Source organism: Triticum urartu, chromosome 7 (assembly GCF_003073215.2).
Source record: "Triticum urartu cultivar G1812 chromosome 7, Tu2.1, whole genome shotgun sequence".
NCBI lineage: Eukaryota > Viridiplantae > Streptophyta > Magnoliopsida > Poales > Poaceae > Triticum > Triticum urartu.
In genome coordinates this window covers 548,628,857-548,653,752 of record NC_053028.1, presented here as the reverse complement: position 1 = coordinate 548,653,752, position 24,896 = coordinate 548,628,857, and the positions used below count along the sequence as shown (strand labels likewise).

The window sequence follows — 24,896 nt, the reverse complement described above, 5'->3', positions numbered from 1 at the left end:
ACTGTGCACCGTTGCTAAAGTTCGTCGTTTCGAAGCACCACGTGATGATCGGGTGTGATAGATCCTTACATTCACATACAACGGGTGTAAGACAGTTTTACACATGCAAAACACTTAGGGTTAACTTGACGAGCCTAGCATGTACAGACATGGCCTCTGAACACAGAGACCGAAAGGTCGAACACGAGTCGTATGGAAGATACGATCAACATGAAGATGTTCACCGACGATGACTAGTCCGTCTCACGTGATAATCGGACACGGCCTAGTCGACTCGGATCATGTAACACTTAGATGACTAGAGGGATGTCTAATCTAAGTGGGAGTTCATTAATAATTTGATTAGATGAACTTAATTATCATGAACTTAGTCTAAAATCTTTACAATATGTCTTGTAGATCAAATGGCCAACGTAGTCCTCAACTTCAACGCGTTCCTAGAGAAAACCAAGCTGAAAGACGATGGCAGCAACTATACGGACTGGGTCCGGAACCTGAGGATCATCCTCACAGCTGCCAAGAAAGATTATGTCCTACAAGCGCCGCTAGGTGATCCACCCGTCCCACAGAACCAAGACGTTATAAACGCTTGGCAGACACGTGCTGATGACTACTCCCTCGTTCAGTGCGGCATGCTTTACAGCTTAGAGCCGGGGCTCCAAAAGCGTTTTGAGAGACACGGAGCATATGAGATGTTCGAAGAGCTGAAAATGGTTTTCCAAGCTCATGCCCGGGTCGAGAGATATGAAGTCTCCGACAAATTCTTCAGCTGTAAGATGGAGGAGAATAGTTCTGTCAGTGAGCACATACTCACTATGTCTGGGTTACATAACCGCTTGACTCAGCTGGGAGTTAATCTCCCGGATGATGCGGTCATTGACAGAATCCTCCAGTCGCTTCCACCAAGCTACAAGAGCTTTGTGATGAACTTCAATATGCAGGGGATGGAAAAGACCATTCCTGAGGTATTTGCAATGCTGAAATCAGCAGAGGTAGAAGTCAAGAAAGAACATCAAGTGTTGATGGTCAATAAAACCACTAAGTTCAAGAAGGGCAAGGGTAAAAAGAACTTCAAGAAGGACGGCAAGGAAGTTGCCGCGCCCGGCAAGCAAACTACCGGGAAGAAGTCAAAGAAAGGACCCAAGCCTGAGACGGAGTGCTTTTATTGCAAAGGGAAGGGTCACTGGAAGCGGAACTGCCCCAAATACTTAGCGGACAAGAAGGCCGGCAACACCAAAGGTATATTTGATATACATGTAATTGATGTGTACCTTACCAGTACTCGTAGTAACTCCTAGATATTTGATACCGGTGCCGTTGCTCATATTTGTAACTCACAGCAGGAGCTGCGGAATAAACGGAGACTGGCGAAGGACGAGGTGACGATGCGCGTCGGGAATGGTTCCAAGGTCGATGTGATCGCCGTCGGCACGCTACCTCTACATTTACCTACGGGATTAGTTATAAACCTCAATAATTGTTATTTAGTGCCAAGTTTGAGCATGAACATTGTATCAGGATCTCGTTTAATACGAGATGGCTACTCATTTAAATCCGAGAATAATGGTTGTTCTATTTATATGAGAGATATGTTTTATGGTCATGCTCCGATGGTCAATGGTTTATTCTTAATGAATCTCGAACGTAATATTACACATATTCATAGTGTGAATACCAAAAGATGTAAGGTTGATAATGATAGTCCCACATACTTGTGGCACTGCCGCCTTGGTCACATAGGTGTCAAATGCATGAAGAAGCTCCATGCTGATGGACTTTTAGAGTCTCTTGATTATGAATCATTTGACACGTGCGAACCATGCCTCATGGGTAAAATGACCAAGACTCCGTTCTCAGGAAAAATGGAGCGAGCAACCAACTTATTGGAAATCATACATACTGATGTGTGCGGTCCAATGAGTGTTGAGGCTCGCGGTGGCTATCGTTATGTTCTCACCCTCACTGATGACTTGAGTAGATATGGGTATATCTACTTAATGAAACACAAGTCTGAAACCTTTGAAAAGTTCAAGGAATTTCAGAGTGAGGTTGAGAATCAACGTGACAGGAAAATCAAGTTTCTACGATCAGATCGTGGAGGAGAATACTTGAGTCACGAATTTGGCACACACTTAAGAAAATGTGGAATCGTTTCACAACTCACGCCGCCTGGAACACCTCAGTGTAACAGTGTGTCCGAACGTCGTAATCGCACTCTATTGGATATGGTGCGGTCTATGATGTCTCTTACCGATTTACCGCTATCATTTTGGGGATACGCTCTAGAGACAGCTACATTCACTTTAAATAGGGCTCCGTCTAAATCCGTTGAGACGACACCGTATGAATTATGGTTTGGCAAGAAACCTAAGCTGTCGTTTCTAAAAGTTTGGGGATGCGATGCTTATGTCAAGAAACTTCAACCTGAGAAGCTCGAACCCAAGTCGGAAAAATGCGTCTTCATAGGATACCCTAAGGAAACCATTGGCTATACCTTCTACCTAAGATCCGAAGGCAAGATCTTTGTTGCCAAGAACGGACTCTTTCTGGAGAAAGAGTTTCTCTCGAAAGAAGTAAGTGGGAGGAAAGTGGAACTTGATGAAGTATTACCTCTTGAACCGGAGAGTAGCGCAGCTCAAGAAAATGTTTCTGTGGTGCCTCCACCAGTTGGAGGGGAGGTTAATGATGATGATTATGAAACTTCAGATCAAGATACTACTGAACTTCGTAGGTCCACAAGGACACGTTCCGCACCAGAGTGGTACGGCAACCCTGTCCTGGAAATCATGTTGTTAGACAACGGTGAACCTTCGAACTATGAAGAAGCGATGGCGGGCCCAGATTCCAACAAATGGCTTGAAGCCATGAAATCCGAGATAGGATCCATGTATGAAAACAAAGTGTGGACTTTGACAGACTTGCCCGATGATCGGCGAGCGATAGAAAACAAATGGATCTTTAAAAAGAAGACGGACGCGGATGGTAATGTTACCATCTATAAAGCTCGACTTGTCGCTAAGGGTTATCGGCAAGTTCAAGGGGTTGACTACGATGAGACGTTCTCTCCCGTAGCGAAGCTGAAGTCCGTCCGAATCATGTTAGCAATTGCCGCATACTATGATTATGAGATATGGCAAATGGACGTCAAAACGGCATTCCTTAACGGTTATCTTAAGGAAGAACTGTATATGATGCAGCCGGAAGGTTTTGTCGACCCTAAGAATGCTAACAAGGTATGCAAGCTCCAGCGATCCATTTATGGGCTGGTGCAAGCATCTCGGAGTTGGAACATTCGCTTTGATGAGATGATCAAAGCGTTTGGGTTTATGCAGACTTATGGAGAAGCCTGCGTTTACAAGAAAGTGAGTGGGAGCTCTGTAGCATTTCTCATATTATATGTAGATGACATACTTTTGATGGGAAATGATATAGAACTCTTGGACAGCATTAAGGCCTACTTGAATAAGAGTTTTTCAATGAAGGACCTTGGAGAAGCTGCTTATATATTAGGCATCAAGATCTATAGGGATAGATCGAGACGCCTCATAGGTCTTTCACAAAGCACATACCTTGATAAGATTTTGAAGAAGTTCAAAATGGATCAGTCCAAGAAAGGGTTCTTGCCTGTTTTGCAAGGTGTGAGATTGAGCTCGGCTCAATGCCCGACCACGGCAAAAGATAAAGAAGAGATGAGTGTCATCCCCTATGCTTCAGCCATAGGATCTATTATGTATGCCATGCTGTGTACCAGACCTGATGTAAACCTTGCCGTAAGTTTGGTAGGAAGATACCAAAGTAATCCCGGCAAGGAACACTGGACAGCGGTCAAGAATATCCTGAAGTACCTGAAAAGGACAAAGGACATGTTTCTCGTTTATGGAGGTGACGAAGAGCTCGTCATAAAGGGTTACGTCGACGCTAGCTTCGACACAGATCTGGATGACTCTAAGTCACAAACCGGATACGTGTATATGTTGAATGGTGGAGCAGTAAGCTGGTGCAGTTGCAAGCAGAGCATCGTGGCGGGATCTACATGTGAAGCGGAGTACATGGCAGCCTCGGAGGCCGCGCATGAAGCAATTTGGGTGAAGGAGTTCATCACCGACCTAGGAGTCATACCCAATGCGTCGGGGCCGATCAAACTCTTATGTGACAACACTGGAGCTATTTCACTCGCCAAGGAGCCCAGGTTTCACAAGAAGACCAGGCACATCAAGCGTCGCTTCAACTCCATTCGTGAAAATGTTCAAGATGGAGACATAGAAATTTGCAAAGTGCATACGGATCTGAATGTCGCAGATCCGTTGACTAAACCTCTCTCGCGAGCAAAACATGACCAACACCAGAACTCTATGGGTGTTCGATTCATCACAATGTAACTAGATTATTGACTCTAGTGCAAGTGGGAGACTGTTGGAAATATGCCCTAGAGGCAATAATAAAAGTATTATTATTATATTTCTTTGTTCATGATAATTGTCTTTATTCATGCTATAACTGTATTATCCGGAAATCGTAATACACGTGTGAATACATAGACCATAATATGTCCCTAGTAAGCCTCTAGTTGACTAGCTCGTTGATCAACAGATAGTCATGGTTTCCTGGCTATGGGCATTGGATGTCATTGATAACGGGATCACATCATTAGGAGAATGATGTGATGGACAAGACCCATTCCTAAGCATAGCACAAGATCGTGTAGTTCGTTTGCTAGAGCTTTTCCAATGTCAAGTATCTTTTCCTTTGACCATGAGATCGTGTAACTCCCGGATACCGTAGGAGTGCTTTGGGTGTACCAAACGTCACAACGTAACTGGGTGACTATAAAGGTGCACTACAGGTATCTCCGAAAGTGTCTGTTGGGTTGACACGGATCAAGACTGGGATTTGTCACTCCATATGACGGAGAGGTATCACTGGGCCCACTCGGTAATGCATCATCATAATGAGCTCAAAGTGACCAAGTGTCTGGTCACAGGATCATGCATTACGGTATGAGTAAAGTGACTTGCCGGTAACGAGATTGAACAAGGTATTGGGATACCAACGATCGAATCTCGGGCAGGTAACATACCGATTGACAAAGGGAATTGCATACGGGGTTGCTTGAATCCTCGACATCGTGGTTCATCCGATGAGATCATCGTGGAGTATGTGGGAGCCAACATGGGTATCCAGATCCTAAAAGTATTATTATTATATTTCTTTGTTCATGATAATTGTCTTTATTCATGCTATAACTGTATTATCCGGAAATCGTAATACACGTGTGAATACATAGACCATAATATGTCCCTAGTAAGCCTCTAGTTGACTAGCTCGTTGATCAACAGATAGTCATGGTTTCCTGGCTATGGGCATTGGATGTCATTGATAACGGGATCACATCATTAGGAGAATGATGTGATGGACAAGACCCATTCCTAAGCATAGCACAAGATCGTGTAGTTCGTTTGCTAGAGCTTTTCCAATGTCAAGTATCTTTTCCTTTGACCATGAGATCGTGTAACTCCCGGATACCGGTAGGAGTGCTTTGGGTGTACCAAACGTCACAACGTAACTGGGTGACTATAAAGGTGCACTACAGGTATCTCCGAAAGTGTCTGTTGGGTTGACACGGATCAAGACTGGGATTTGTCACTCCATATGACGGAGAGGTATCACTGGGCCCACTCGGTAATGCATCATCATAATAAGCTCAAAGTGACCAAGTGTCTGGTCACGGGATCATGCATTACGGTACGAGTAAAGTGACTTGCCGGTAACGAGATTGAACAAGGTATTGGGATACCGACGATCGAATCTCGGGCAGGTAACATACCGATTGACAAAGGGAATTGCATACGGGGTTGCTTGAATCCTCGACATCGTGGTTCATCCGATGAGATCATCGTGGAGTATGTGGGAGCCAACATGGGTATCCAGATCCCACTGTTGGTTATTGACTGGAGAGTCGTCTCGGTCATGTCTACATATCTCCCGAACCCGTAGGGTCTACACACTTAAGGTTCGGTGACGCTAGGGTTGTAGGGATATGTATATGCAGTAACCCGAATGTTGTTCGGAGTCCCGGATGAGATCCCGGACGTCATGAGGAGTTCCGGAATGATCCGGAGGTAAAGATTTATATATGGGAAGTCCTGTTTCGGCTATGGGACAAGTTTCGGGGTCATCGGTATTGTACCGGGACCACCGGAAGGGTCCCGGGGGTCCACGGGGTTGGGCCACCTGTCCCGGGGGGCCACATGGGCTGTAGGGGGTGCGCCTTGGCCTACATGGGCCAAGGGCACCAGCCCCAAGAGGCCCATGCGCCTAGGGTTTCAAGGGGGAAGAGTCCTAGGAGGGGAAGGCACCTCCTAGGTGCCTTGGGGGGGAAGGAAACCTCCCTTGGCCGCCGCCCCACCCTAGGAGATTGGATCTCCTAGGGCCGGCGCCCCCCCCCCTTGGCCCTCCTATATATAGTGAGGGAAGGAGGGCTTTTCTCCCACGCCTTTGGTTGCCTCCTTCTCCCTCTCCAACACCTCCTCCTCCTCCATAGCGCTTGGCGAAGCCCTGACGGAGTACTGCAGCTCCATCACCACCATGCCGTCGTGCTGCTGCTGGAGCCATCTTCCTCAACCTCTCCTTCCCTCTTGCTGGATCAAGAAGAAGGAGACGTTACGCTAACCGTACGTGTGTTGAGCACGGAGGTGCCATCTGTTCGGCGCTAGGATCTCCGGTGATTTGGATCACGTCGAGTACGCCTTCCTCATCCCCGTTCTTTGAACGCTTCCGCGCGTGATCTACAAAGGTATGTAGATGCAATCCAATCACTCGTTGCTAGATGAACTCCTGGATGGATCTTGGTGAAACCGTAGGAAAAATTTTGTTTTCTGCAACGTTCCCCAACAGTTCATTGATGATATTCTGGTATACTCAAAGAATGAAGAGGAGCACAAGGAGCATTTGCGTTTAGTTCTTGAGAATCTCAGGGAACATCAGTTATATGCCAAGTTTAGCAAATGTGAGTTTTGGTTGAAGGAAGTTGGATTCCTTGGACATGTTATATCAGGAGAAGGTATATCAGTAGACCCTACTAAGGTTCAGTCAGTCACTGAGTGGTTGGCACCCACCTCAGTTGGAGAGATCTGTAGTTTTCTTGGACTCGCGGGATATTATCGGAGATTCATTGAGAATTTCTCTAAGATTGCGAAGCCCATGATGGAGTTGCTGAAAAAGGACACAAAGTTCAAATGGACCGAAGAATGTGAGGCCAGTTTTCAGGAGTTGACGAAATGTTTGACTACAGCCGAGTGCTGATTCTGCCAGATATACGCAAGGATTTCCAAGTGTATTGCAACGCATCTCGCTTAGGACTTGGAGGTGTACTTATGCAAGATGGAAGAGTTGTTTCGTATGCCTCACGTGAGCTTCGACCACATGAGTTGAATTATGTCATGCATGATTTGGAGTTAGCAGCCATAGTACATGCACTCAAGACCTGGAGACATTTTCTTATTGGAAACCGTTGTGATGTGTACACGGATCATAAGAGTTTGAAGTACATTTTTACTTAGAAGGAGCTGAATCTCAGGCAGAGGAGATGGTTGGAGCTCATAAAGGACTATGATTTGAATCTGCATTATCATCCAGGAAAGGCTAATGTCATAGCAGATGCTTTGAGCCGGAAGAGTTATGTTAATACTCTCTTAATGGGAGGGTTACCAAAGGAGTTAGCCGAGGATCTCCGGGAACTTCTTTTGGAGATAGTTCCTAGAGGTTTTTTTCAGCATTGGAGGTTCATTCAACATTATTGGGAAAGATTCGAGAAGCTCGAAAGGATGACAAAGAAATTACCAAGATAAAGGAGAAAATGAGCAAGGGAAAGGCCAAAGGTTTTCGTGAGTATGAGCACGACACCTTGTGGTTTGAGGACCGTGTTTATGTACCCAATAATGCAGAGATCAGGAAGTTGATACTATAGGAGGCTCATGACTCGCCAAACTCGATACACCCTGGAAAAACCAAGATGTATTTGGATCTGAAGGAGCGTTTCTGGTGGACAGGAATGAAGAAAGATATTGTCGAGTATGTAGCGGTATGTGATGTATGTCAGAGAGTAAAGGAGAAACATCAGAAGCCAGCAGGATTACTACAGCCTATGCCGATACCCGAATGGAAGTGGGATAAGCTTGGCATGGATTTTATCACCGGATTACCTAGGACCCGATCGGGATATGATTCTATCTAGGTAGTAGTTGATCGGTTGACCAAAGTGGCTCACTTTATCCCAGTGAAAACCACCTATACGAGTGCGAAGCTGGCCAAGTTATACATGACCCGAATCGTATGTCTGCATGGAGTTCCGAGGACCATCGTATCATATAGAGGAACATGGTTCACTTCAAAGTTTTGGCATCAGCTGCACCAGACTTTGGGGACTAGACTAGAGTTTAGTACGGCCTTTCATCCGTAGACAGATGGACAGACCAAGAGAGTCAATCAGATTCTGGAAGACATGTTGAGAGCTTGTGCGCTCGATTATGGATCTAGTTGGGATGACAATTTGCCTTACGCGGAGTTCTCATACAACAATAGCTACCAGGCCAGTTTGAAGATGGCACCTTTTGAAGCTTTGTATGGAAGAAGGTGCAGGACATCGTTGATGTGGGATGAAGTTGGAGACCGTCAGTTTTTTGGACTAGATTTAATTAAAGAGTCAGAAGAGAAGGTTAAGCTGATTTGAGACAGGCTGAAGGTAGCTCAGTCCAGGCAGAAGAGTTATGCAGACTCAAAATGCAAGGAGGTAGTATGTGAAATCGGATAGAGCCTACCTTCGTGTGTCACCTCTGCGAGGAGTTAAATGTTTTGGAGTTAAGGGAAAGTTAGCCCCAAGATTTGTAGGACCATACCGAGTTTTAGAACGTATGGGAGAAGTAGCCTACAAGTTGGAGTTACCCGAAGGACTGTCAGGAGTTCATGATGTGTTTCACATTTACCAGTTGAAGAAATGCCATGCTGAGATGGCCGATATTCCTCTAAGAGATACGGTGCCCCTAGAAGCAATTCAGTTAGATAGTGATTTGACTTATGAGGAGAAACCAGTCAAGATTCTCGAGTTTTCCAGCCGAGTTACATGTAGTAAGGTTATTAAGTTTTGCAAAGTTCAGTGGAGCCACCATACCGAGGATGAAGCCACCTGGGAACGAGAGGATGATCAACGGAAAGACCACCCACAACTATTTTCTAGCCAACCCGAATCTCGAGGGCGAGATTCATCTTAAGGGGGGTAGGTTTGTAACATCCCAAATTTTCAATTGGAATGTTATACATAGGTCATTCATGCATATCATATTTTATTGCATTTTGTTTTGTGATCCTAAAAAATTCTAAGCAACTCAAGGACCCACGGAGAGAGTTGGGATTTCACCGTTTTCATATTTGAATTTCATCAAATATCGAAACAAGAATCATTTTGGTTTTATTATTTTTCTCTCCAAAAATATTCATAATAAAAATATATGAGAGCAGATAATATGACTTCTCCAAACTAAATGAAATATTAGAGGAAAATGTTAAAATCAAATAAATAATTTTTATTCGGATTTTATTGCTATTTTATTTGAATTATAAAAATATGCATTTTCCAAAATTGCATTCTTAGCCGAAATAAATGTTCACTTTGTCCGAAATATTATTAGAGGACCGTGAAAATTTATTTCGGGTTTTTGGACTTCGTTTGGTGTTTATTTTATTTACTTTACTCCGTTTGTTTAAAAAGACGCGCACCGACCTAACGGGCCATGTTCGACCCGGACACTGCCGCCAGGCCTTTATAAGGCGAGGCCGAGCTGCCCCGCTGCCCAAACCCTAGCGCCGCCCGCGCCGCCGCCCGCCGCCGTCCCGCCCGTGCCGCGCCGCCGCACCGGATCTCGCCGGAGCCGTCGCCGTTGACCGCGTTGACCGGTCGGTTTTTCTCTCGGTTAACCCTAGTGTTTTTTAGGTTTCCGGTTTATTTTCTTAGGTCGGTTTTTTGTTGGTTTATTTACTTAGTGGACGTTCGTCCGATCGTTCGTTTAAACGAACATTGTTCACCGGTTAGGTTCAGACAGTGAACGTCCGTTCATTAGTCTTTTATTTTTTTTATTTTTGGTCAGGGACATATCCGCGATTATTTTTATTGTAGATTAGCCCCTGATCTTCAAACCCTCGTAACTTTTCAACCGTTTGTCCAAATCCAGTGAAACCAACGCCAAAATCTTCGTCTCGAGCCCCTCTTTCTGTTTAATCAACTTGAATAAGGTTTTGACAAATTTAAAATTTGGTTTCTAGCAGATTTGTTTTCGAAGTTCTTTTGACCGTAGTTTAAATTTTGTAGCTCCGATTCGATTGATTCTTTTTGCAGATCGAATCTCTTTAGTTGAGTTTTCAGATTCATCCTTCTTATTGAGTTTTACCCATGCATCGTTGCTTGATTGCTTATGTACGCTATTGTTTGTTTGCGATAGAATTCCCGGAGTGCGCAGCGTGCTACTATGAGTCACTAAGTTTTGCGGATCATCAGCAAGGCAAGTAACACTTTGATCATACTCTTTTCTTACCCAGTTTTATGCATTAGTTACAACCCTTAAACATTGCATGAGTAGGATCTCTTAACATGTGGGTTTTGGGAACTAGATGATGAGGTAGAACTTATTGCCCTTTTATTATCAAACCCTTGGGAGTTACTTCTACGTTATGCTTATATCGCCATGCTATGCTCGCAGACGTGGATTGGGTTTGAGAGTATCCATGACAGATGTGAGATTGTTAATTAATGGTTAACTTAAGGTGGCTACTTAAACACACATCTGGGTGGATTGGTTGCGGGCACCTGGAGAATCCAGTGTTGTCCTAGGATATCCCGGAGTACCTATGTGATCATCCTATGGTTCGCCACCCAGGCTCAAAGGGATCATAAGATTATTCATGCTAGAAACTTCTGTGTGCAGCCACAACCTATTATGAGCTCTAGCATAGTGGAGTAAGTTGCGTGACCTCTTCCAGTGGTAGGCTAGCGGATGTAGGGGATTAAGGTTGGTACGGTCTACCCGGGGTTAGAGTTAATGCTTCTGAAAAACTGTGTCTCGGTCATCCATTTCTCAAACACCATGTAGTGCGAGAAATCCAGCGGAGGAGATCGATTCTTGTGGGGAAAAGTGTGCAAACCTCTGCAGAGTGTACAAACTAATCATGCTTAGCCGTGTCCCTGGTTATGGACATCTTGAGTATCTGGATCTCGGAATATCATATTGATCTCATCACTCTATTACTTAATTTGTTGGGTTGTTAATTACTTTCTAATTGGGATTGAGTTGGAGGAACCTTCTCAATGTTTAACAACTACCATGATAGTTAAATAAAATATATTCCTTTACTGTAAGAAAAAATTGGCTTTTCGCAAAAACATTATAACCATAGAGCCTCCACCAGCCATATATGCATGTAGTGATAGCATTTACCTGCAGTTCGTTGCTGTACTGTGTTATATTGCCAGCATATTCCATGTGCTGACCCGTTTTCAGGCTGCAACATATCATGTTGCAGACTTTTCAGACGAAGAGTAAAGTGTGCTAGGTCGTTTGTCGTGCACTCAGCTATGCCGTTGGAGTTGATGGACTCACTTTATCTTCCAAGCTTCCGATGTTATCGTATTTAGATGGCCTTAAGCCATATTATTGTAATAAGTTCTCTTTGGAGACTATTGATGTAATAAGTGTGTGATTGCTACTCTATTATAAATCCTTCGAGTACTATGTGTGTCAGCATTACCGATCCAGGGATGACACTTATCCACAGAGACTTGACCGTCTGAGGTCGGGTCGCTACAGAAGGGGCGGGTTACATGACTAGTCCTAGTAGGATTAGGATTACTCTATTACAAGTGGAGTCCTAGTCATGCTTCCTTTGTAGAAGAATATTCCTTACGCCTTTCCTCTTAAGCCGGCCCCTACTGGGCCTTGGACCTTGCCGTCCGTCTGACCCGCCCGCTGGGTTACCAATGAGTCTCCAGGCCCGGCCAGGTCATAAGTGAGTGGAGAGATCTGGGCGGGTCACTTCATGAGTCGCCAAGTTAGGGCGGGTTACTAGTGAGTCGCCAAGTCCGGCCGGGTCATACTTCCGGCCGGGTCATACCACGGGGTATATCCCCGACAAAGGACATAATTCTTCTGTGCAGCAATGAGGATAATCCTCAGATCACGGAGCCAGTCCGCATCATTGCTACTAACATCTTTCAACATAGTTTTCTCTAGGAACATATCAAAAATAAAACAGGGGAGCTATACGCGAGCTATTGATCTACAACATAGATATGCAAAAACTACTAGGACTAAGTTCATAAAAAATTTAAGTTCAATTAATCATATTACTTAAGAACTCCCACTTAGATAGACATCCATCTAATCATCTAAGTGATCATGTGATCCATATCGACTAAACCATGTCCGATCATCACGTGAGATGGAGTAGTTTTCAATGGTGAACATCACTATGTTGATCATATCTACTATATAATTCACGCTTGACCTTTTGATCTCAGTGTTCCGAGGCCATATCTGCATATGCTAGGCTCGTCAAGTTTAACCCGAGTACTTTGTGTGTGCAAAATTGGCTTGCACCCGTTGTATGTGAACGTAGAGCTTATCACACCCGATCATCACGTGGTGTCTCGGCACAACGAACTGTAGCAATGGTGCATACTCAGGGAGAACACTTGTACCTTGAAATTTAGTGAGAGATCATCTTATAATGCTACCGTCGAACTAAGCAAAATAAGATGCATAAAGGATAAACATCACATGCAATCAATATAAGTGATATGATATGGTCATCATCATCTTGTGCCTTTGATCTCCATCTCCAAAGCACCGTCATGATCACTATCGTCACCGGCTTGACACCTTGATCTCCATCAAAGCATCATTGGCGTCTCGCCGACTATTGCTTCTATGACTATCGCTACCGCTTAGTGATAAAGTAAAGCAATTACATGGCGATTGCATTTCATACAATAAAGCGACAACCATATGGCTCCTGTCAGTTGCCGATAACTCTGTTACAAAACATGATCATCTCATACAATAAAATTTACCATCATGCCTTGACCATATCACATCACAACATGCCCTGCAAAAACAAGTTAGACGTCCTCTACTTTGTTGTTGCAAGTTTTACGTGGCTGCTACGGGCTGAGCAAGAACCGTTCTTACCTACGCATCAAAAAACCACAACGTTGTATAGTGATCGCTTTTTGATCTTCAGAAAGAACCATGTTCATTGAATCTGATTCAACTAAAGTTGGAGAAACTGACACCCTTTAGCCACCTGTGTGCGAAGCACGTCGGTAGAACCAGTCTCGCGTAAGTGTACGCGTAATGTCGGTCTGAGCCGCTTCATCCAACAATCCCGCTGAATAAAGAATCAACTAGTGATGACAAGTAATATGTATATACCCACGCCCACAACTCCTTTGTGTTCTACTCGTGCATATAACATCTACGCATAGACCTGGCTCGGATGCCACTGTTGGGGAACGCAGCAATTTCAAAAAAATCCTACGCACACGCAAGATCCATCTAGGTGATGCATAGCAACAAGAGGGGAGAGTGTTGTCCATGTACCCTCGTAGACCGTAAGCGAAAGCGTTATGACAACGCGGTTGATGTAGTCATACGTCTTCATGATCCGACTGATCCTAGCACCGAAGGTACGGCACCTCCATGATCTGAACGCGTTCAGCTCGGTGACGTCCCACGAACTATAGATCCAGATGAGTGTCGAGGGAGAGCTCCGCCAGCACGACGGCGTGATGATGGTGATGATGAAGTTGCCGACGCAGGGCTTCGCCTAAGCACTACAACGATATGACCGAGGTGGAAATCTATGGAGGGGGGCACCACACACGGCGAAGAGATCAACTTGTGTGTCTATGGGGTGCCCCCTCCCCGTATATAAAGGAGTGGATGAGGGGGAGGGACGGCCCTCTAGAGTAGGACTCCCCCTTTTCCCTTGTTGGAGTAGGAGAGAAGGAAAGGGGAGAGAGAGGGAAGGAAGGGGGGCCGGGCCCCCACCCAATTCGGATTGGGCTAGGGGGGCACCCTCCACCTTGGCCTTCCTCTCCTCTCTTCCACTAAGGCCCATATACTCCCCGGGGGGTTCCGTAACCCCCCGGTACTCCAGTAGATGCCCGAACTCACCCGGAACCATTCTGATGTCCAAACATAGCCTTCCAATATATCGATCTTTATGTCTCGGCCATTCCGAGACTCCTCGTCATGTCTGTGATCATATCCAGGACTCCGGACTACCTTCGGCACATCAAAACACATAAACTCATAATACCGATCGTCACCAAACGTTAAGCGTGCGGACCCTACGGGTTCGAGAACTATGTAGACATGACCGAGACTCATCTCCGGTCAATAACCAATAGCGGAACCTGGATGCTCATATTGGTTCCTACATATTCTACGAAGATCTTTTTCGATCAAACCGCATATCAACATACGTTGTTCCCTTTGTTATCGGTATGTTACTTGCCCGAGATTCGATCGTCGGTATCATCATACCTAGTTCAATCTCATTACTGGCAAGTCTCATTACTCGTTCCGTAATGCAACATCCCGCAACTAACTCATTAGTCACATTGCTTGCAAGGCTTATAGTGATGTGCATTACCGAGAGGGCCCAGAGATACCTCTCCGACAATCGGAGTGACAAATCCTAATCTCGATCTATGCCAACTCAACAAACACCATCAGAGACACCTGTAGAGCATCTTTATAATCACCCAGTTACGTTGTGACGTTTGATAGCACACAAGGTGTTCCTCCGGTATTCGGGAGTTGCATAATCTCATAGTCGGAGGAACATGTATAAGTCACAATGAAAGCAATAGCAATAAAACTAAACGATCATTTATGCTAAGCTAACGAATGGGTCTTTTTCATCACATCATTCTCTAATGATGTGATCTCGTTCATCAAATGACAACACATGTCTATGGTTAGGAAACTTAACCATATTTGATTAACGAGCTAGTCAAGTAGAGGCATACTAGGGACACTCTGTTTGTCTATGTATTCACACATGTACTAAGTTTCCGGTTAATACAATTCTAGCATGAATAATAAACATTTATCATGATATGAGGAAATATAAATAACAACTTTATTATTGCCTCTAGGGCATATTTCCTTCACCTCACCAGCTGGCCACAAGGATGGACGGCGCGCCCCCTGACCTTGTTGGCCCCATGTGGCCCCCCTCCACTTATTCCAGCACCCATCCTCTCATTCTTCCTCCAAAAAAGATCACTACATAGATCAAACTCGTGTTTTTGCTCATCTTGCTGCCATTTTCGATCTCCTTGCTCAAAGCCCCATTCACAAAACTACTTTGGGGGATTACTCTTCAGTATGTGACTCCTCCAATGGTCCAATTAGTTTTTGTTCTAGTGCTTTATTCATTGCAAAAAAAATCTGCTGTGGTGACCATGTTCTTGAGCTTGCATGTCAAATTTATATGGTCCAAAGTTGTTTTGATGCATGATAGAGCCTCTAGGCACTTGTAGGAGTAGTTGCTATCAATTTTATTGAGTTTGGTTCACTTTTATTTTGAGTCACTAAAATTTTAGAAAATTTCAGAGGAAGGATAATGTTGAGGAGATTTTTGAGTGGCTCCTCGAGCCGGGGTTCAAAGGAAAAGGAAAATGAGGAGAAGGAAAAGCCCAAGTATAATCTTCCTCGCGCCACAGAAATTTGGCCATGCGAATGGCCATGTGATGTATTCTTACAAGTAGCCAGGATTTATGATGATTTCTATTATTTGGCTGGGAATGCAGGCATCACCGACTTCCTCCTTGACCGGTGTAATCAGTATCTCTTACTCACTAATACTTACGTGCAAAATTTTCACTTTCATGCTAGGAAATCACCACCAACTGTAGACTTTCACTTATATGATGGGTACAAAGAAATGACGCTTTATGACTTTTGTGTGGTTTGTAAATTACCTTATGAAGGTAGTGTCGAGGAACCACGTCCTAGCAATGTGGAAGGCCTTATCTAGGAAATCACCATAGGGGAAGCTAGAGGAGTGTCGGGAGCGAGAGTGTCTAGTATTCATCTTCCTGCTTTACGCTATTACTCATTATTCGCTGGGAGATGTTTAATTGGTCGTAGAGAGAGTGGAGGCCTTAGTGCCCCTGACCTCGCCATTTTATGCCATGCTTTACATAGATATAGAAGTTACAGTTTGGGCGCTATGGTTGCTAGACGGTTGAGTATGAACTGTACAAAGGGTCCTATTTTCGGAGGCATCTTCGCCTCCCGCCTTGCTAAACACGTTGAGATACCCATTAGGCATTATGAAAAAGAGGAGAAACTGCTACCCACTATATATTTAGATTATGACAGCATGGTAGCACATAAGTTTATTCGACATGATGACGAAAAGAGAATTATTTATAACCTGGTATTTAGCGAGAATACTTTTTAGATTACTACCTTGCCTGCACCTATTCTGTTCGATATGCATTCAGGAAGGTACATTGTTTTGCCCATGGACATTCGTGCATATTGGGAGGGGACACGATCCCCACCTCCTGAGCCAGAGCCATCACCTGATCCATACCAGGAGTCTATTTATCAATGGGATCCACAGGAGCTCGCAAACTAGTGGAACCCCCAGGATCCTCCTCAGTACACTGGAGAGAACTATTTTGATCCGTGGGAATAGACCAACTTAGGCCAAAATCCTCAGCTTGTGGGAGTATGTATTCCTCGCCGACATTACATTCATATTCACACACTCATTTCAGTTGTTGGTGTTCATACTTTTTTATTGTATTATCCATGTTAGTTTATTTATTTTTTGCGCTTTCTTCTTGTGTGTTTGAAAAACCTTAAGAAAAAACAGAAAAAATAGTTGTAGTTATTTTACTCTCTATGCATGCTTAGTAGTAATATTAAAATAAAACCCAAAAATATTTCTCGTTCTTCTTCTACTTGTTGGGAGCTTTCCCGTGTAAATAATTTTTCTCGTTCTTGTTTTACTTTCTTCAGAAAAACAAGAACTCCAAAAATATTTCAGTGTGTTTCTTTGAAATTCTTTTCTTTTCTTTGGGGGTCGAGAGGAGAAGACCGCGATGAAAATTTTGAGTGGCTCCCATGCATTATTGTTGATCTAACAAAAGAGCCCATATTACCTTGTCTTCTCCTTTGAATAAATGTTTGCAGATTCCAGCTTAGTCCAATGCACGAGAACTATTATTATTATCCACATCGTCCGGTCGTGCGAGTGAAAGACAATAATGACGATATATGATGAAATGATTGAGATGAGGAAAAGCTTGTATGAACTCGACCTATCTTGTTTTTGTAAATATGATTAGTTCATCGTTCTTGATTCAGCCTATTATGAATGAAACATGTTTGCAATGACAATTAGAGATTATAGTTACTCATGCCATTCTTAATTAGCTAGGAGTTTATAATGGTTTAGCTTGCATGCCAACATGCTATTAAAATGGTTGTGATGTAGTATGATAGGATGGTATCCTCCTTTGAATGATTCGAGTGGCTTGACTTGGCACATGTTCACACATGTAGTTGAAATAAAATCAACATAGCCTCTATGATATTTATGTTCATGGTGATTTATATCCTACTCATGCTTGCATTCAATGTTGGTTAATCTCAATGCATGTTTGTGACCGTTGTCGCTCTCTAGTTGGTCGCTCCCTAGTCTTTTTCTAGCCTTCACTTGTACTAAGCGGGAATACTACTTGTGCATCCACTTCCATAAACCCCAAAGTTGTTCCATATGAGTCCACCATACCTTCCTATATGCGGTATTTACCTGCCATTCCAAGTAAATTTGCAAGTGCCAACCTCTAAACCTTCAAATGATAATCTATTTTGTATGCTCGAATCGCTCATGTACCAACTAGAGATGTCAATATCTTCCATGCTAGGTGGGTTATTCTCACGATGAGTGGACTCCGCTCATCACTCATGAGAAATTGGCCGGTAACCGGGATGCCCGGTCCCATGCTTAAAGCAAAACAAATCAAAATAATTTCAAACAAAACTCCCCCAGGATTGTTGTTAGTTGGACGGTACTCGTTGTTTCGGACCAGTCGTGGAGTGTGCTTGTTGGTGGTGGGGGAGTATAAACTTTATCATTCTGTTTGGGAACCGCCTATAATGTATGTAGCATGGAAGATAGTGAGATCTCTTAGTTGTTATATTGACAATGAAAGCATACCGCTCAAAATATTATTCAATCTCTATTTCAAAACTCGAGCTCTGGTACCTTTGCAAATCCCTGCTTCCCTCTACGAAGGGCCTATCTATTTACTTTTATTGCTGAGTCATCATCCTCTTATAAAAAGCACCAGTTAGAGAGCACCACTGTCATTTATATGCATTGTTATTAATTTATGTTGAGTATGACTATGACTGGATCTCTTTTACCATGAATTACAATGTCTAGTCAATCCTTGATCATTAGGGGTGCTCTGCATTTATGTTTTGCGGTCTCAGAAAGGGCTAGCGAGATACCACCTTGTTATATCATATCATGATTGTTTTGAGCAAGTGTTGTCATCCGAGATTTATTATTATTGCTTGCTAGTTGATTATGCCATTGATATGAGTAATTATGATACCTAAAAGTTAGTAATTGTGATACCTAAAAGTTATTGTGAATATGGTTAGTTCATAATCTTTGTTGAAAACTTGAATGATGGCTTTACATATTTGCAACAACAAGATCAAATAGAGTTTGTAAAAGTTTTTCTTTATCACTTTCAGTTTGTCAACTGAATTGCTTGAGGACAAGCAAAGGTTTAAGCTTGGGGGAGTTGATACGTCTCTGTCGTATCTACTTTTCTAAACACTTTTGCCCTTGTTTTGGACTCTAACTTGCATGATTTGAATGGAACTAACCCGGACTGACGTTGTTTTCAGCAGAATTGCCATGGTGTTATTTTTGTGCAGAATAAAAAGTTCTCGGAATGACCTGAAAATCAACGGAGATAACTTTTGGAATATATAAAAAATATTGGCGAAAGAATTAGCAGCAAGGGGCCCACACTCCTAGCCACAAGGGTGGGGGTGCGCCCTTCGACCTTGTGGGCCCCCGGGACCTCCACCAACCTCAGCTCCAACTCCATATATTCACTTTTGGGGAGAAAAAATCAGAGAGAAGGATTCATCGCATTTTACGATACGGAGCCTCCGCCAAGCCCTGTTCTTCCTCGGGAGGGCAGATCTGGAGTCCGTTCGGGGCTCCAGAGAGGGGAATCCGTCGCCATCATCATCATCAACCATCCCCCATCACCAATTTCATGATGCTCACCACCATGCGTGAGTAATCTCATCGTAGGCTTGCTGGACGGTGATGGGTTGGATGAGATTTACCATGTAATCGAGTTAGTTTTGTTAGGGTTTGATCCCTAGTATCCACTATGTTCTAAGATTGATGTTCTATGACTTTGCTATGCTTAATGCTTGTCACTAGGGCCCAAGTGCCATGGTTTCATATATGAACCTATTATGTTTTCATGAATATATTTGTGTTCTTGATCCGATATTGCAAGTTATAGTCACCTACTACGTGTTATGATCCGGCAACCCCGGAGTGACAATAGTCGGGACCACTCCCGGTGATGACCGTAGTTTGAGGAGTCCATGTATTCACTAAGTGCTAATACTTTGGTCCGGTACTCTATTGAAAGGAGGCCTTAATATCCCTTAGTTTCCAATAGGACCCCACTGCCACGGGAGGGTAGGACAAAAGATGTCATGTAAGTTCTTTTCCGTAAGCACGGATGACTATATTCGGAATACATGCCTACATTATATTGATGAACTGGAGCTAGTTCTGTGTCACCCTAGGTTATAATTGTTGCATGATGAATGCCATCCGACATAATTATCCATCATTGATCCATTGCATATGAGCTTTTCACATATTGATCTCTGCTTACTTACTTTTCCGTTGCCACTGTTACGATTGCTACAAAACTACTACTGTTACTTTTGCTACCATTACCGATGCTTCCATACTACTTTGCTGCAGATATTAAGTCTTTCAGGTGTGGTTGAATTGACAACTTAGTTACTAATACTTGAGAATATTCTTTGGCTCCCCTTGTGTCGAATCAATAAATTTGGGTTGAATACTCTACCCTTGAAAACTGTTGCGATCCCCTATACTTGTGGGTTATCACCATCTCATCTTTCAACGCCTTCATGTTCTTGATGTACTCCATAATAGAAGAATTTACCTTCTGAGTGTGGTCAGGGCAATGCCTGTTTCAATGAGCAGACATGGGTCTCTGAGAAGAAGAGCAACCTGATCTCCTTGCACACATTTGTCGCGTTGTCCAGGACGACGTTATGGACAAGGATGCACCTGATGATACCCTAATCATTGCCAGGGTTGACCCCCTTGCTGCTAAAAACCTGAAGAAAATATTGGATGCTTTTGCTCTTGCCACTAGCCTCCACATCAACTTTGATTAAACAACCTTCGTTTCCCTAAATATGTCCTCTGAACTCGCAGCCTCTCTAGCTAACGATCTAGGCACAGCCAGTGTTGCTTTCCCCCCAAAATACCTTGGCCTACCTCTCTCCCCTCATAAACTACCCCCTCAGCCTTCCAACTTATAATTGATAGATGTGATACTTATCTTGTTGTCTGGCGTGCTCTCCTACTCTCTCATGGCGGACAACTCATCCTCCTGTCTGCAGTACTAGACAATCTGCCGACTTATTTTATGTTGTGTTTTACCTTGCCTAAAAGTGTTCTTGAGGAGATAGACAAGGGTACGCGCATTATCTTCTGGCCCAATGAAGATTCGTTCTCAGGTGCAAAATGTTTGGTAGCTTGGGACCGTGTTTGCTTTCCCAAAAAGGCACACGGTCTTGGTGTTAAAAATCTTCAAGCACAATTTATTTGCCTTATGTTGAAATTTGCATACAAATTCCTACACTCCACAAACTTGCCTTGGAACGATTGGATTCTCTGCCCCTCCCCTCTCCACATAGGTCCAGATAAAAACTCATCCTTCCTTAGCAAGGCTATTTTCAAACACCTAGATGCTCTTCGTGATACCTCTCAAGTCACGATTGGTGATGGCACCTCTATATTTTTTTGGCTAGATAGATCACTTCTCCCAAAGCCTCTCTGCATTACCTTTCTCACATTATTTTTCCACCATACTAAACCTACAGCTCTAGTGCATATGATCATGATGATGGGGATCAATCTAGGCTTGCGTAGCCGGCTAACCTTAACCGCTTCTCGTGAGGTTGCTTCCTTGAGACTTTTGTTGCAGGATGTCAGGCTGGGACTGCTACCGGACTCATGCACGTTGCTCAATGGCTCCCCCTTCACCACTAAAGGGGCCTACGATGCACTTGGCTCTTAGATCTCGGACCCTTGTCTGGATTTTTTTTTGGTCTTCTCAGGTGCCCAATCGGGTCGGGTTTTTGGATGGCTATTCTACCTTGATAGACTCAACACACGTACCAACCTTCACTGGAAAACCATCTTGGATTCATCTACGTGTGCCCGGTGTATGGGGGATGTGGAGGATCGTTGCCACCTCTTCTTCACATGCCCCGCCTCCGCTACGATTTGGGTTGCTCTCGGATTCGTGCCATCCTTCTTGCCTATCACCGACATTTGGGATGCGCCTTCGAGCTTAACAGTGCCGACGTCGGTTTGGTCTTTTATTCTGCTCCTGCAGCTATGGAAGATCTGGGATGCTGGGAACTCTAAGGTCTTCGGGAGCATAGATGTTACTCCTAGCGTTGTAATTGCGAACATTATCTCGGATCTCACTCTCTGGTCCCATAGGCTCAAGGTTGGTACCCTGAGGGAACACGCAGGCTTGTGGTGTGATTACCTGTCCTCCCGTACTTCATAACTCACATGTAAAAACAACTTTTGAAATATATTCAGGCGAGGAGCCTCCCCTCGGTGACGGTATCAAAAAAAAGGATGCACCTAGTAAGCGAGTTACGAGGAGATTAAGGACTCATTGATCCGCTACTAGCCACGCTACATAAGTGAGGCTCAACACATTGGAGGGCTTACCGTCTTTGGGGACCTCAAGCTCCATTGCAGGGCAATTGTGGTGTCGTTGAGGTAGCCTTGCATCCGAATGCCGCGTACTGCAGAGAGGACTTGCACTTTCCACGGGACATGGTTTTTCCTTGATAGTCTCTCGGTCACCGCATGGATGGAAGTAGAAAGAGTGGATCGAACTTGAAGGAGGAAGCCATTAGAGCTAAAAGCTACTCCCTTTGTTCCTAAATATTTTTTTAGATATTCCAATATAGACAACACACCGAGCAACTCTAAAAGACGTTTATATTTATGTGTATGTAGTTTGTATTAAAATACCTAAAAGGACTTATATTTAGAGAGTGAAGGAGTAGATGTGATCTAGGTTGAGAGAGGAGGCTCTGATAAGATATGTGAATTTCAAAAGTAGAAAGAGTAGCATGCTAATATACGCGTTTGATCGAGACCGACTTGCCCCATAAGTTAGCTATACATGGGAATCAACTATTTCATAGTACGCCATTACAACAACACACGCATGCACGTGCCTAACCTAACTACATAAAAAATACTAACAACCTTCGGTTTCAGTTTCGATTTTTGACAACCTGCTCTAACACGAGAGTACACAATAATGCAAGCTCACCAGTCAACCATTCGATGAAATGTGAACCAACCTGTGGTTGAATGGTTAAAGGGACAATAATATTCTCAGCTCCCCAAGGTTCAAGTCTTGATATTCGTATTATTTCTAAATTTATTTCAGGATTTCCGGCGATGTGCTTTCAGTGGGAGGAGACGTTTCCGTCGACGACGAGGCGCCTATAGTAACTTCATAAATCCTAAGATAATATGTCAGCTCAATCTCTCGAAGATGCTTATAGGTTAGCTTTTAAATTTTGGTAGACAGTTCCCCTTTAACAGTGTAAAAAAATGTTTTATATTAAATTACAAAGGGAGTAGAACAGAAGCGCAACATCTCGATGGGTCGCATACATTACTTTTTTCTCTGGAAAATACAGTCTCATACACATTACTTGCTTGGAGACACATTTGGTTTCCGTACGTGCAATTTAGTTTTCAGGTGTGATGGAGCCGAAGGAGATCACGATTCGTTCGCTACTTATTTATGATACGACAGCAACATCTCATTCTTACACATAAAACAGCGTACTAGAGTTCGGTACTACTTCAGTCACACCAAGCTACAACGAGCAAAGTTTTTTTTTTTTTTTTTTTGCGGGGAACGAGCAAAGATTACACTAGTGATGGATCGATCGAGCCACAGGTACGTAGCTCGCCCGGTTGCTGCGGCGGCGTGGGTGGTTTGCCGCCGCGCTAGCTGGCTCACAGGCACCAGAACGACGACGGCCGCGCCCGCTTGGCCGGCGGCGACGTGATCTCCGGCACGGCGAACACGTCGCTGTCGCTGTCGCTGTGGTACCACTCCCGCACGTGCCCCTGCTTGGCCTTCGCCGCCGCTGCAGGGGCCACCATAGCGGCCGGAAACTCCTCCAGGCCCCAGGCCGGCGCCGGCGTATGCGGCACGTGGGGCGCCCATGCGCCGCGCTTCCCTGGACGCTCGGCGGCGACCACGTCGAACAGGTCGGCGTCCAGGAACGGCACCTGCTCGTCGCGCCCCTTCTGCTTCTGCCAAGTGCAAAGGTCTGGGCGTTTAGTTTTTGGCCATGATGCGGTGGACGGAACCGGGTAAAGAGATGGTCGGCGACTTACGGCGACGAAGGCGGCGTCGTCGAAGAGGAGTTCGTCGACTTCAAAGCCGGGGCAGATGTTGGTGAGGTAGTCTGAGATGCTGCTTCCTCCACCTCCTCCTCCTCCTGATCCGGCGTGGCTGGCGTCATGAACTGCAGGGGCTTCCTCGGCGGCCGAGGCCGAGCAGTCCTCGTGCTCGTCGGAGCTCCCGTCCGGGGAGGGGATCTCCTTGTCCAAGGGGTCGGCGGAGAGCTTGGCCCCGACGAGGAGGAAGCGGCTGTGCTTGGCCGTGAGCTCGTTGGCGCTGTGGATGGGCTCGTCGCAGTCGGCGCACAGGATCGCCCGGTCCTCCACGCAGAACACGAGCCCCCTCCGCTCCTGCAAACAATCCCGCAAACAAAGACCGTCAGCTCAGCTCAGCTCAGCTCAGTGTCGTAGCATCGGACGGACATGAAGCGCACGCACCTTGCAGACGTCGCAGAGCGGCGCGGCGGCGTCGTTGGCGGCCGGGGAGGGCTGGAGGAGGGTGAGGCGGCGGTGCTTGCCGGCGAGCTTGTTGGCGCGGTGGACGCGGCGGTTGCAGGGGGAGCAGAGCGCGGCCTCGTCGGCGCAGCAGAGCACGGCGGCCGGCTCGAGGCCGCACACGTCGCACTGCACGCGCATGGCGATCGGCTTTCTCGGAAGCAAGTCAAACAAAGGAGGAGGAGAGAAAGCTTTGCGGCTGGATGCGAGGAAGGAGGTGGAGGGAAATAATGCGAGGAGAAGAGAACAGAGGAGCAAGCAAGCAATGGAGAGTGAGGAGCATGTGGGAGGGCGATGGGGCTATTTTATATACGCCATGACAGGGAGACGAGAGAGATCTTTCACGCCGAGTTTTTATTCTGCTGCCGCATTGGGTTTGTTCAAAAGATTGGGGGGTGGGGTGGGGCATGGAACTCCAAAATATCCTTAACAAAACCAAAAATATCTAGCGGTGCTCTGTACTTCAGGGTGAGGAAGTCAGTGCTGGCACTGTCCCTCCTCCCGAATGAGGGAGCCGGAGGTGGAGGTGGGGAGGTGGGCAGCCGTGTCAGCTTAAA

General features: G+C 44.9%; 1 protein-coding gene across 1 annotated transcript; it reads right to left on the bottom strand.

The window, feature by feature from the left end:
* Positions 1-23,088: 23,088 nt before the first annotated feature.
* On the bottom strand, positions 23,089-24,661 carry LOC125520845 (B-box zinc finger protein 20-like). Its single transcript, XM_048685877.1, has 3 exons — positions 24,283-24,661; positions 23,839-24,195; positions 23,089-23,754 (listed from the first exon to the last, which is right to left on the bottom strand). The coding sequence occupies exons 1-3, from the start codon at positions 24,478-24,480 to the stop codon at positions 23,452-23,454; spliced, it is 858 nt and encodes a 285-aa protein (XP_048541834.1). The 5' UTR covers positions 24,481-24,661; the 3' UTR covers positions 23,089-23,451.
* Positions 24,662-24,896: the final 235 nt, after the last annotated feature.

Excerpts from the sequence above, each read along its gene's own strand:
- LOC125520845 (XM_048685877.1), bottom strand. The coding sequence starts at position 24,480 with ATGCGCGTGCAGTGCGACGTGTGCGGCCTCGAGCCGGCCGCCGTGCTC. Across the intron at positions 24,196-24,282 it reads CGCTCTGCGACGTCTGCAAG|GAGCGGAGGGGGCTCGTGTT; the intron begins GTGCGTGCGCTT and ends GATTGTTTGCAG. Across the intron at positions 23,755-23,838 it reads ACGACGCCGCCTTCGTCGCC|AAGCAGAAGGGGCGCGACGA; the intron begins GTAAGTCGCCGA and ends TGCACTTGGCAG.